Source organism: Chiloscyllium punctatum, chromosome 39 (assembly GCF_047496795.1).
Source record: "Chiloscyllium punctatum isolate Juve2018m chromosome 39, sChiPun1.3, whole genome shotgun sequence".
Taxonomy (NCBI): Eukaryota; Metazoa; Chordata; class Chondrichthyes; order Orectolobiformes; family Hemiscylliidae; genus Chiloscyllium; species Chiloscyllium punctatum.
The window spans coordinates 69,508,225-69,524,673 of NC_092777.1; the positions used below are offsets into that span (position 1 = coordinate 69,508,225).

Consider the following 16,449-nt stretch of genomic DNA (forward strand, 5'->3'; position numbering starts at 1 on the left):
CCACTGGCCCAGGGAATACCTGTTTTTGAACAGTCTTCCTTCTATATATATGCTTAAATTGATGAATTGTGTGTATCTCAAATTCTTTGCGGTTTGTGAACTCTTTAATATCCCTCCAGGCTGCAAGGATCAGTCCTGGGTCTCAGCTATTTATAATCTATGCAGAGACAGCGAGTAATGAACCTACTTTTGCTGATAATACAAAGCAAATTTGAAATGTAAGTTGTGAGGAGGTCATAGGGAGGCTGCAAACAGATGTAGACAGGACTGAGCTAAAGAGAAACTCAGCAGGTCTGCCAGCAACTGTGGGAAGAATGCAGAGTTAACCTTCTGAGTTTGGTGCCTATTCTGATGATCTTTATCTTTAAAGCATCTTTAAACATGATATTAGAAACCCAGTCAGGGTCCTGTACAATTTAAAACTTTATCACCCTCACCACAGGAGCTGAACTATCCAGTCACAAAACTGTCCCTGTGATTTATATTTATTTAAATTGGAAACTATGATACAGTCACCATTACAGAGACATGGCTGGGAATGAAACATATCAGATTAGAAGGTTTACAGGAGGATAGAAAAAACAACAGGCCATTGCATTACTGATTAGAAACAGAATCACTTCGATAATGATAGAGGATATAATGAGGGGAAAGCACTGAGTGGAGACCTTGTGGGTGGAACTGAGGAACTGTAAAGGAGCTAAAACCACAACAGGCCGTATACAGCAGCTGGTCGCAGCTCAAAAGTGCTAGATTGTACAAATGCTGAAATCGGGCAACTATGTAGCAAAGACAGAGTAATATTAATTGGGGATTTTAACCTTAACATAGAATGGGGGAGATAGACAAGTACTAACGGGATTGCACGATGGCTCAGTGATTAGCACTGCTGCTTAACAGCACTAGGGATCCAGGTTCGATTCCAGCCGTGGGCAACTGTCTGTGTGGAGTTTGCACATTCTCCCTGTGTCTGCATGGCTTTCCTCCGGGTGCTCCGGTTTCCTCCCACAGTCCAAAGATGTGCAGATTAGGTGAATTGGCCATGCTAAATTGCCCGTAGTGTTAGGTCCATTAGTCAGGGACAAATATAGGGTAAGGGAATGGGTCTGGGTGGGTTACTCTTTGGAGGGTCGGTGTGGACTTGTTACGTTGAAGGGCCTGTTCCACACTGTAGGGAATCTAAATCTAATCAATACTAACCAGAAAGACGGTGAATTTCTAGAATGTGTCCAGGATAGTTTCCTCCAATAATATGTCTGGGATTTGACAATGGGACAAGTAATATTAGATCTAGAAATGTTTAGTGAGTCTGATTTAATCAGTGACATAGTTTTTTGTGAGCATTTGTCAAATAGTGGTCGTAACATTGAATTTCATGGAGCATTTATAACTGACAAGCGAAGATCAGATCCTACAATGTTGTATTTAAGAAAGGTAGACTTTAATGGGATAAGGTTGGCACTGTCCACAGGAAACTGAGAAGCTCTGCTCATGGGTAAAACAACTGGGAAGCATTGGAGGATGTCCAAAGAAATATTTAATGCAATTCAGAAACAGTTTGTACCCATGAGAAGGAAAGGTACCACCTCACTAAAAACTATGCCAAGGCCAGCATTAAATTAAAATGAAGGGCCTCCAAAAACACAAAGGAACAATATAGATCCCACAGAATGGGACAAATACAAAGACCCAGAAAGAATTGTGAAAGGAAACTTGCAAGGGCCATAAAAGATAATAAGAAGAGGTTTTATAGTTATATAAAGGGAAAGCAGCATGTTAAGAGTACTAATGGCCCACTGAAGGCTGAGAGTGGGTATATTGTCACTGACCATGGGGAAGTAGCAGACATGCTGACCAATTATTTCACTTCAGTATTCACTGCAGAAATGGAGGATCACATGCCAGAAGTTTCAAAGAAATTAACAGAGTTTCGGGGACAGGGTCTAAATAAAATTAGCTTCAGCGAATCATAAAAATGGAGAAGTAATAGAACTGAAGAGTGGCAAATCCCCAGGACCTGATGATTTCCATCCAAGAGTGTTAAACAAGGCAGGAGTGAACATTGCTATTACCCTAACCATAATCTTTCCGAGTTCCCTGGATTCAGGAGTTGTACTTTTGGATTGGAAATTTGCTCATGTTGCTCTGTTCTTTAAGAAGGGTGACCGAGGGAAACCAGGGAATCACAGACCAGTTAGCCTAACATCTGCGATGGGAGAATTGTTGGAGTCTATAATCAGGGAAGGTAACTGATCACCTCGAAAATGTCAGCTAATCAGGGAAAGCCTGCGTGGATTCATGAAGGATAGGTCAGGCCTGACAAACCTCATAGAGTTTTTTGAAGCGGTAACAAAGGTTGTGGACAGAGATAAGTTGATGAATGTTATTTATGTGGACTTCCAGAAGGCAGTCTCACACAAGAGACTGTTCACTAAAGTGGAAGCAAATGGAATTAAGGACTAATTACTGACATGGTTAGGAAATTGGTTGAGTGAGAGGGACCAGAGTGTTGGAATAATGGATTAGTACTCAAATTGGCAGGACATGATTAGTGAAGTTGTACAGGGATCTGTGCTGAGGCTTCAGTTATTCACAAATTCATTAATGACTTGGAAAAGGCTTAAAAAGTCAAATATTCAAATGTGCTGACGACAAAACTGGGCAGCATTGTAAACCATGTTGACAATAGCATATGCTAACAACAAGATATTGATAGATAGGGTGAATGGGCAAAGCTGAAAAGGGGCTCATGCCCGAAACGTCAATTCTCCTGCTCCTCGGATGCTGTCTGACCTGCTGCGCTTTTCCAGCACCACACTCTCGACTCTGATCTCCAGCATCTGCAGTCCTCACTTTCTCCAAAGCTGTGAAAGGCAGATTTTAATATAAGCAAGTATGAGGTTATCCATTTGAGGCTGTAAAAGGATCAATCAGGTTTTTTTAGATGGCAAAAGGTTAAATACAATGGATGTCCAATGAGATTTGAAGGATCAGATCCATAGTTCTTTTAAATGCCATGAGCAGATGTGGAAAATAGTCAAGAAGGTGAATGGGATGCTGACCTTCATATCTAAAGGACTGGTGTATAGAGATGCAGGGTTTTTCTTTTTTGCTGTAGTTATACAGAATCCAAGTTAGACCCCACTGAGAGTACAGTCAGTTCTGCTGTAACACGGTAGTTCCGTTCTTGTTCAATCCTGTGTTATAAGAAAATCATATAATAGCAGCACCATTTAAACTAATGGGGCTCGAATCGCATTAAAATCAATACACGCTTTAAATGTTCATGCTATAGAAACATTGTCCCCAATTCATCAATCATGTTATAATGAATTTGCATTAACAAAACGCACATTATCCAACCTGTAATGTCAGCAGATAAGGGCTCTGCAACGTAGGAAGGTTGATTTGGCCAAGGATGGGGTTTCAATGCAGGTTTACAAAGGTGATGCCTGGGCTTCAGGAGTTAGTTTGAGGAGAGATTAGACAAATCAGACCTTTATTCTCTGGAATTTAGCAGATTAAGGAGTGAACTAATCAAGGTTTTCAGGATATTAACTGGGAAAGACCGGGTAGATAAAGGTCAATTATTTCCACTGGTAAAAGGTTCTAGAACCGGGGGCATAGTCTAAGAATTAGGGTCCCAGGCCATTCAGGAGGGATGTTAGAAACCATTTCTCCACACAAACAGTATTGGACATCTGGAACTGTCTTCCTCAAATGGCAGTCAATGCTAATTCAGTTGTTAAGTTTAAATCTGAGATAGACAGATGTTTATTGAGCCAGGGATATGGGCCCAAGGCAGACATTTGGAGTTAGGCCACAGATCAGCCATGACCTTACTGAATGGGGCTTGAGGGGCTGAATGGCCTGCTCCTGTTCCTTTGTTACTTTAGTTTGCTGATGTTTTTTATTTGCAAATACAGGAAACACTTGCAACATTTGTAAAATGGCCAAAGTTCCAGGCCCCTTACCTGGAATCGATTAATGGGAGTAGATCATCTGGGGCAGTCTGCCATCAGGATCCAAGGTATGTGAGCTCTGGTCAAATCAGTTGGCACTACTCTCCCAGCCCACCCCAATACCTTCCTGTCAAGACCTACTCACCCAACTCCCGTTCAGTATTTTCCCATTACCACCCAGTATTGACCCATGTCTCTTTGATGTGTTCCCATTACCTGCTCTGCTTTACATGGATTAAAAAGCTGGTATCAGGGCAGATGGTCAAGAAATCATCAGGTTATCTGAAAATTTCATTTGGCTCATTAAGATTCTTTGAACAAGACAAGTATTTTTTCTTCTCCAAAATGTGATTCCCAAGAATGATCACAATGATTGGTCTTCTGTTCCTTCACAGTGAATTGATGACGGTGTGACTAACTGTGTTGTCTTATATAGAACCTGTGAGGAGCCAGCCTCTGCTGAACCACACATCTGGAAGGATGACATTACACAATGGCCTGTGAGTTTTTGCTGTAATAATAGTTATGATATCCGAAATGCATTGGGGATATATATCAGGAAAGGATTAATAGACTGAAGAATAGAGACTGAGGGGTGTCCTAATTGAAGTCTTTAAAATGATGATAGGTTTCAATAGAGTGGATACAGAGAGAACATTTCCTTTTGTGAAGAACAGCTGAGCTCTAGGCTGTTAGTATAAGACAGTCATTGAGCAATTCAAATTGAACTCAGGAGAAACCCCTTTCCCTAGAGCGTGGGAAGAAGGTAGAACTCATTCCCTCAGGGAGCATTTTATTTTTTAATTTGTTCATAGAATGTGGGTATTGCAGGTTGGATCAATATTATTCCACACCCCTAATTGTCCTCGAGATGGTGGTGTTGAGCTACTTTCTCAAACCTCTGCAATCCTTAGAGTGTAAGCTTACCCACTAACCCCTTCTCCCTCAATTGTTTTTCCAGCTTCCCTTTAAATGTATCAACACTGTTCATTTCAAACTAGTGTCCCACACCCAACCATCCTCAGCTGCTCCATCAATGACCTTCCCTCTATCACAAGGTCAGAAGTGGGGATGTTCGCCAATTGATTGCATAATGTTCAGCACTGTTAGTAAATCCTCAGATAATGAAGCAGTCTCTGTTCAAATGCAACTAGATCTGGACAATATCCAGGTTTGGACTGATAAGTGGCAAGTAACATTTATGCCACACAAATGCCAGGCTATGACAATCTCCAATATTATGGACCAGATTAAACCCTCTCAAAAGATGTTATGAATATTGCTTAGACCCCAATGTTTTGTTATTTTTAAAGGCAAGTGAAGGCATTGTGTTCCAAATGTAATTTGTTTTGTCAAAGTACCAGGCTTGAAGCAAAGAACACTTTATTCTTACACTGTTGTTAAAATACAGCCAAAAGAAAGAAGAATTGGAATAACTTTATTGGAAAATTTAATGGTGTTAATAGATTATTTAACTACTAAGTAGCAACTGTTCCAATGTGGTTACATCCCATAAACACACCCTTGGCAAGGGCAAATTCAGTAAAGTAGATTGTCTCACACACAATGTTAACAGCAGGAAGAGAACCCCAGCTTTTGGCTGTAACAGAGCGAGGAATAAAAGCTTTCACATCCTGCTTCAAAACCCAGAAACTGCCGAAAGCTAAATCTAAAAATCCTGTTTCTGTGGGAGCTTGACTTCCAACTTTAAAAAAAATCCCCAAGGCCTCTCAATTTGTTTACTTTATTGGTTTGGAACAGACTACTCAGTATCTCTGTCATATCTTTCATCAAAGGAAAACCAGGACAAAATACACCTCTTAAAACTACATTATTGTTACACCAATAAGAGAGAATCTAATCACTGCCCCTTGACATTCAACAATGTTACTATCACTAAATCACCCACAATCAACATTGACCATTGACCAGAAACTGAAATGGACTCACCACAAGAAACAATGTGGCGACAAGAACAGGTCAGAGACTGGGAATCCTGCTGCAAGTAACTCACCTCCTGACTTATGGAGTCATAAAAATGTACAGCATGGAAACAGACCCTTTGGTCCAACCCGTCCATGCCGACCAGATATTCCAATCCAATCTAGTCCCACCTGCCCATATCCCTCCAAACCCTTCCTATTCCTATACCCATCCAATTGACTTTTAATTGTTGCAATTGTACCAGCCTCCACCACTTCCTCTGGCAGCTCATTCCATACACGCACCACCCTCTGTGTGAAAACGTTGCCCCTTAGGTCTTTTTATATCTTTTCCCTCTCACCCTAAACCTATGCCCCCTAGTTCTGGACTCCCTCACACCAGGGAAAAGTCTTTGTCTATTTACCCTATCCATGCCCCTCATAATTTTGTAAACCTCTATAAGGTCACCCCTCAGCCTCCGATGCTCCAGGGAAAACAGCCCCAGCCTGTTCAGCCTCTCCCTTTTTAGCTCAAATCCTCCAACCCTGGCAACATCCTTGTAAATCTTTTCTGAACTCTTTCATGTTTCACAACAGTGGCCTAACTGTAGGGCGGCACGGTGGCTCAGTGGTTAGCACTGCTGCCTCACAGCACCAGGGACCCGGGTTTGATTCCTGCCTCGAGCAACTGTCTGTGTGGAGTTTGCACATTCTCCCCGTGTCTGCGTGGGTTTCCTCCAGGTGCTCTGGTTTCCTCCCACAGTCCAAAGATGTGCAGGTCAGGTGAATTGGCCATGCTAAATTGCCCGTAGTGTTAGGTGCATTAGTCAGGGGGAATGGGTCTGGGTGGGTTGCTCTTTGAAGGGTCAGTGTGGACTTGTTGGGCCAAAGGGCCTGTTTCCACACTGTAGGGAATCTAATCTAATCTAATCTAGCCAATGTCCTGTACAGCCGCAACATGACCTCCCAACTCCTGTACTAAATACTCTGATCAATAAAGGAAAACATACCAAACACCTACTTCACTATCCTAATCAAGGAGTTATGAACCTGCACTCCAAGGTCTCTTTGTTCAGCAACACTCTCTTGGAACATACCATTAAGTATATAAGATTTGCTTTCCCAAAATGCAGCACCTTGCATTTACCTGAATTAAACTCCATCTGCCATTCTCTGCCCATTGGCCCATCTGATCACGATCCTGTTGTAATCTGAGGTAACCTTCTTCACTGTTCACCATACCTCCAATTTTGGTGTCATCTGCAAACTTACTAACTATACCTCTTATGCTCACATCCAAATCATTTATATAAATGACAAAAAGTAGAGGGCCCAGCACCGATCCTTGTTGCACTCCATTGGTCACAGGCCTCCAGTCTGAAAAAAACCCTCCACCACCACCCTCTGTCTTCTACCTTTGAGTCAGTTCTGTATCCACATGGCTAGTTCTCCCTGTATTCCATGAGATCTAACGTTGCTAATCAGTCTCCCATGGGGAACCTTGTCGAACGCCTTACTGAAGTCCATATAGATCACATCTATCACTCTGTCCTCATTAATCTTCTTTGTTACTACTTCAGAAAACTCAAGTTTGTGAGACATGATTTCCCACGCACAAATCCACGTTGACTATCCCTAATCAGTCTTTGGAACCCCCAAAGCCTGTCCACCATCTAGTAAGGCACAAGTCAGGAGTGTGATGGAATACTCCCCACTTTAGACAACAACTACCTTAGACAACACCTTCCATGTAGAAGGACAAGGGAACACTAGCCCCTGCAAGTTCCCCTCCAAGCCACTCACCATCCTGACTTGGAAATATATCACTGTTTCTTCACTGTTACTAGGTCAAAATCCTGGAAAACCCTCCCTAAGTACATGGTGGGGCTACATACAGCACATGGACTGCAGTGGTTCAGTATGGCAGCTCACACCCACCTTCTCAAGGGGCAACTAGGGATGGGCAATAAATGCTGCCCCAACCAGTGCTGCCCAGATCCTGTGAAAGAATAATAGGCACTTTTTTTGTCAGAAAAATTACAAAACACTGATACAAAGAATTCATTAAATATTCGAGCCTGGTCCATGTCTCGACAAGCTCTTTATGTCTAGAATGTCCTTGCCTAGCTCTGAGCATCAGCTTCCTATTTGCGGGGCCAGGAGAAGATTTTGGGGGTTTGTATGAAGTGCCTTTGAAATTCTCCTATTCTCCCTGTATCAGTCTGCATCTCATTTACTTTCCTCTTCACTCTTCCCCCAAAACTATTGGCCTGATTGAAACTTGAAGAATTCACCTGCATCCTACACCCTCCCTCTGCATCCCACACCCTCCCTCTGCATCCCACACCCTCCCTCTGCATCCCACACCCTCCCTCTGCATCCCACACCCTCCCTCTGCATCCCACACCCTCCCTCTGCATCCCACACCCTCCCTCTGCATCCCACACCCTCCCTCTGCATCCCACACCCACCCTCTGCATCCCACACCCACCCTCTGCATCCCACACCCACCCTCTGCATCCCACACCCACCCTCTGCATCCCACCCCCTGTCTCTGAATCCCACCCCCTGTCTCTGAATCCCACCCCCTCTCTCTGCATCCCACACATTCCCTCTGCATCCCACACTCTCTCTCTGAATCCAACAGACTCCCTCTGCATCCTACACCCTGCTTCAGCATTCCACATCCTCTCACTGCATTCCACACCCTCCCTCGGCATCCTACACCCTCTCTCTGAATCGTACACCTTCCCTCTGCATCCCACACCCACTCTCTGCATCCCACACCCTGCCAGTGCATCGCACACCCTCTCTGTGCATTCTACACCCACCCTCTGCATCCCACACCCTCTCTCTGCATCCCACACCTTCCCTCTGAATCCAAAACCCTCCGTCTGCATCCCACACCCTCTCTCTGCATCCGACACCCTCCCTCTGCATTCCACACACTCCCACGGCATCCTACACCTACTCTCTGCATCCCACATCCACCGTCTGCATCCCATACCCTCCCTCTGCATCCTACACCCTTCCGCTGCATCTCACACCCTCCCTCTGCATCCCACACTGTCCCTCTGCATCCCACATCCTCCCTCTGCATTCCATAAGACCATAAGACCATGAGACATAGGAGTGGAAGTAAGGCCACTCGGCCCATCAAGTCCACTCCGCCATTCAATCATGGCTGATGCGCATTTCAGCTCCACTTACCAGCGTTCTCCCCGTAGCCCTTAATTCCTCGAGACAACAAGAATTTATCAATCTCTGCCTTGAAGACATTTAGCGTCCCGGCTTCCACTGCACTCTGCGGCAATGAATTCCACAGGCCCACCACTCTCTGGCTGAAGAAATGTCTCCGCATTTCTGTTCTGAATTTATCCCCTCCAATTCTAAGGCTGTGTCCACGGGTCCTAGTCTCCTCGTCTAACGGAAACATTTTCCTAGCATCCACCTTTTCCAAGCCATGTATTATTTTGTACGTCTCTATTAAGTCTCCCTAGATTCCACACCCTCCCTCTGCATTCCACACCCTCCCTCTGCATTCCACACCCTCCCTCTGCATCCCACACCCTCTCTCTGCATCCCACACCCTCTCTCTGCAACCCACACCCTGCCTCTGCATCCCACAACTTCCCACGGCACCCTAAACCCACTCTCTGCATCCCACACCCTCTCTCTGCATCCCACACACTCTCTCTGCATCCCACACACTCTCTCTGCATCCCACACACTCTCTCTGCATCCCACACCCTCCCTCTGCATCCTTCACCCTATCTCTGCATCCCACACCCTCCCTCTGCATCCTTCACCCTATCTCTGCATCCCACACCCTCTGTCTGCATCCCACATCCTCCCTCTGCATCCCACACCCTCTGTCTGCATCCCACATCCTCCCTCTGCATCCCACACCCTCTGTCTGCATCCCACATCCTCCCTCTGCATCCCACACCCTCTGTCTGCATCCCACACGCGCTCTCTGCATTCAACACCCTCCCTCTGAATTTCACACCCTCTCTGTGCATCCCACACCCTATTTCTGCATCCTACACCCTGCCTCTGAATCCCACACCCTCCCAGTGCATCCCACACCCTCCCTCTGAATCCAACACACTCCCTCTGCATCCTACAGCCTGCTTCTGCATTCCAAACGCTCTCTCTGCATCCCACACACTCCCACGGCATCCTACACCTATTCTCTGCATCCCACACCCACCGTCTGCATCCCATACCCTCCCTCTGCATCCTACACCCTTCCGCTGCATCCTACACCCTCCCTCTAGATCCCACACCCTCCCTCTGCATCCCACACCCTCCCTCTGCATCCTACACCCTTCCGCTGCATCCCACACCCTCCCTCTAGATCCCACACCCTCCCTCTAGATCCCACAGCCTCCCTCTGCATCCCACACCCTCCCTCTAGATCCCACACCCTCCCTCTGCATCCAACACACTCCCTCTGCATCCTACAGCCTGCTTCAGCATTCCACACCCCCTCACTGCATCCCACACCCTCCCTCTGCATCCCACACCTCTCTCTGAATTCCACACCCTCCCTCCGCATCCCACACCCTCCCTCCGCATCCCACACCCTCCCTCCGCATCCCACACCCTCCCTCCGCATCCCACACCCTCCCTCTGCATCCCATACCCTCCCTCTGCATCCCACACCCTCCATCTGAATTCCACACCTTCTCTCTGCATCCCACACCCTCCCTCCGCATCCCACACCCTCCCTCCGCATCCCACACCCTCCCTCCGCATCCCACACCCTCCCTCCGCATCCCACACCCTCCCTCTGCATCCCATACCCTCCCTCTGCATCCCACACCCTCCATCTGAATTCCACACCTTCTCTCTGCATCTCACACCCTCCCTCTGAATCCAACATCGTCCCTCTGCATCCTCTACCCTGCCTCTGCAGACACACACACAGACACACACACAGACACAGACACACACGCACAGACACACACAGACACACACACATATACACACAGACACACACACAAAGACAAACATAGGCACACACACAGGCACACACAAACACAGACACACACACATACACAAGCGCACACACACACAAACATACGCACACACACACCCACAGACACACACATACACACGCGCACACACACACAAACATACGCACACACACACCCACACAGGCACACACATAGATACACACACACAGAAACACATGCACACATACACACACAGATACACAGACACACACACAGATACACACGCGCATACACACAAACACAGATACACACACACAGACACACACACAGACACATACACAAAGACAAACACAGGCACACACAGGCACACACACAGAGACACATACACACACATACACACAGACACACACACAAAGACAAACACAGGCACACACAGGCACACACACACAGACACACACACACAAATGCACACACAGACACACACGCAGGCACAGAGACACATACACACACACAGATACACAGACACACACACATACACACAGACACACACAGATACACAGACACACACACAGATACACACGCGCATACACACAAACACAGATACACACACACAGACACACACACAGACACATACACAAAGACAAACACAGGCACACACAGGCACACACACAGAGACACATACACACACATACACACAGACACACACACAAAGACAAACACAGGCACACACAAGCACACACACACAGACACACACACACAAATGCACACACAGACACACACACGCAGGCACAGAGACACATACACACACACAGATACACAGACACACACACATACACACAGACACACACAGATACACACGCGCATACACACAAACACAGATACACACACACAGACACACACACAGACACATACACAAAGACAAACACAGGCACACACAGGCACACACACAGAGACACATACACACACATACACACAGACACACACACAAAGACAAACACAGGCACACACAAGCACACACACACAGACACACACACACAAATGCACACACAGACACACACACGCAGGCACAGAGACACATACACACACACAGATACACAGACACACACACATACACACAGACACACACACAGACAGGCACACACACAGACACACAAAGACACACACATACACACACACACACACATAGACACACACACATAGACACAAACACACTCACACAGCCACACACACATACATACACACACAGAGACACATAGAGACACACAAAGACAGGCACACACACTCACAGACACACCCACACAGACACACAAAGACGCACACACACAGGCACACACACACACATACACACACGCGCACACACAGACAGACACACACACATACACACGCGCGCACACACACAAACATACGCATACACACAGGCACATATACACACACATACACACACAGACACACACACAGACAATCACACATACACACACACACACACAGACAATCACAGACACACACACATACACACACACAGACACACAGACAGGCACACACACAGACACACAAAGACACACACATACACACACACAGACACACAATTACACACACACACACATACACACACACATACACACACAGAGACACACAGAGACACACAAAGACAGGCACACACACACACACAGACACACACACACAGACACACAAATACACACACACACAGGCACACACATACACACATACAGACACACACACACATACACACGCGCATAGACACAGACAGACACACACACAGACAGACAGACAGACACACACACACACACACACAAACATACGCGCGCACACACCCACACACATACACACACACACACACACACACATACACACAGGTACACAGACACACAGACACACAGACACACACACAAACACACAGACACACACACAGGCACACACACACAGACACACACACATACACACAGACACACAGACAGACACACAGGCACACACACACACAGACACACACAGACACACACACATACACACACACAGACAGACACACACACATATATACACACAGACACACACACAGGCATACACACCAACAGGCACACACAAACACACATACACAGACACTCATACACACACAGACACACACACACATACACACAGACACACATACACAGACGCACCGACATACACACAAATGCACACACAGACAAACACGTAGACACACACAGACACATACACAAACACACACACACAGGCACACACACATACATACAGAGATACACAAAGACAGGCACAGACACACAGACACACAAAGACACACACAGGCACACACACACACATACACACAGACACACAGACACACACACATACACACACACGCACACACAGACACACACAGGCAAACACACACACAGGCACGCACACACACTCATACACACACATACACATGCATACAGATACACAGACACACACACACATACACACACACAAATGCACACAGACACACAGACACAAACAGACACAGACACATACATACACACAGACACACACAAAGACACACACACACAGACACACACACACATACACAGACACACACACAGACACACACACATACAAACACACACACATACACACACACATACTCACACAGACACACAGACACAGACACACAGACAGACACACAAACATACCCACACACACACAGACACACACACAGGCACATATACACACACAGACACACACACAGACAGACAATCACAAACAGACACTCTCACACACACACACCGACACACACACACACACACAAAGACATACACATAGACATACACACAGACAGACACACACAGACACAGACACACACACAGGCACACACACATACATACACACACATACACACAGAGACACAAAAAGACAGGCACACACACACACACACAGACACACAAAGACACACACATACACACACACATATACACACAGACACACACACAAAGACAAACACAGGCACACACACACACATACACACACAGAGACACACAAAGACAGGCACACACACACAGATACACACACAAATGCACACACAGACACACACACGCAGGCACAGAGACACACACACAGATACACAGACATACACACAAACACACACACAGACACACAAAGACAGACACACAGGCACACACATACACACACACACACACACACAGACAGACAGACACACAAACATACGCACACACACACAGGCACACACACAGGCACATATACACACAGGCACACACACAGGCACATATACACACACAGACACACACACACAGACACATATACACACACAGACACACACACAGACACTCTCACACACACACAGACACACACACAGACACATATACACACACAGACACACACACAGACACATATACACACAGACAATCACACACAGACACTCTCACACACAGACACACACACAGACAATCACACACAGACACTCTCACACACACACACCGACACACACAAAGACATACACACAGACACAGACACACACAGACACAGACACACGCACACGCACACAGACACAGACACACGCATACACACGCAGACACACACACAGACACACACGCAGGCACACATACACATACACATATACACACAGACACACACACACACAGGCACACACAAACACACATACACAGACACTCATACACACACAGACACACACACATACACACAGACACATACACACACACACAGGCACACACACAGACGCACACACAAATGCACACACAGACACACACACACAGACACAGACACACACACAGGCACACACACATACAGAGACACACAAAGACAGGCACACACACACAAACACACACACACAGACACAGACACACACACATACACACAGAGACACACAATGACAGGCACACACACACAGACACACAAAGACACACACAGACACAGACACACACACACACACACAGACACACACACACACACATACACACAGACACAGACACACACATACACACAGACACACACACACAGACACACAGACAGACAGACACACACACACACATACACACAGACACACAGACACACACAAACACACACACAGGCACACACACATGTATACACACAGACATACACACACAGACACGCACACACACTCATACACACATACACACACACAGATACACAGACGCACACAGACACAGACACACACACACAGACACAGACACATGCATACACACACAGACACACACACACATACACATACAGGCACACACACATATACAGACACACACACACTCACACACACAGACACACACACACATACAAACACACACACACACACACATACACACACACACACAGACACACACATATAGGCACACACAAAGACACACAAAGACACACACACACACACACATATACACACAGACACAGACACAAACACACTCACACAGACACACACACATACACACACACACACAGACACACACAAAGACAGGCACACACACTCACACAGACACACCCACACCGACACACAAAGACACACACACACAGACGCACACACAGACACACAAAGACACACAGGCACACACACACATACATACAGACAGACAGACACACATACACACGCGCACACACACACAAACATACGGACACACACCCACACACACACAGGCCCATATGCACACACATACAATCACACACAGACACTCTCACACACTCACACCAACACACACAGACACACACACATACACACAGACACACATATATACACAGACACACACACACAGACGCACACACATACACACACGCACACACACAAACATACGCGCGCACACACATACAAACACACACACACACATACACACAGACAGACACACATACACACAGACAGACACACATACACACGCGCACACACACACAAACATACCCACACACACAGGCACATATACACACACATACACACACAGACACACACACAGACAATCACAAACAGACACTCTCACACACACACAAAGACATACACAAAGACATACACACACACAGACACACACAGACACACACACACAGACGCACAGACATACACACAAATGCACACACAAACACACACACAGACATACACACAAATGCACACACAAACACACACACAGACACACACACACACAGGCACACACACATACATACAGAGACACACAAAGACAGGCACACACACACAGACACACACAGACACACAGGCACACACACACATACACACAGACACACACACATACGCACACACGCACACACAGACACACACACTGACACACACACACACGCACACACAGACACACACACTGACACACACACACACATACACACACAGACACAGACACATACAGGCACACACACAGACACACACACAGAGACACACACACATACAAACAGACACACACACACACATACATACATACATACACACACATACACACACAGAGACACACAAAGACAGGCACAGACACACACACATACACATGCGCGCACACACACAAACATACCCACACACACACAGGCACACACGCAGGCACATATACACACACATACACACACAGACACACAAACAGACAATCACAA

General features: G+C 46.4%; 1 protein-coding gene across 4 annotated transcripts in view; it reads left to right on the plus strand.

Annotated features, from left to right (window-relative positions):
- Positions 1–16,449, plus strand: part of LOC140464189 (inactive rhomboid protein 2-like) — a 135,141-nt gene that overhangs the window by 72,566 nt on the left and 46,126 nt on the right. For all 4 annotated transcript variants that reach the window (XM_072559036.1, XM_072559034.1, XM_072559035.1 and 1 more), the window contains exons 12-13: positions 3,927–4,030; positions 4,399–4,462. In XM_072559036.1, coding sequence (XP_072415137.1) covers positions 3,927–4,030; positions 4,399–4,462 — 168 coding nt within the window. The remainder of the gene's footprint in view (positions 1–3,926; positions 4,031–4,398; positions 4,463–16,449) is intronic.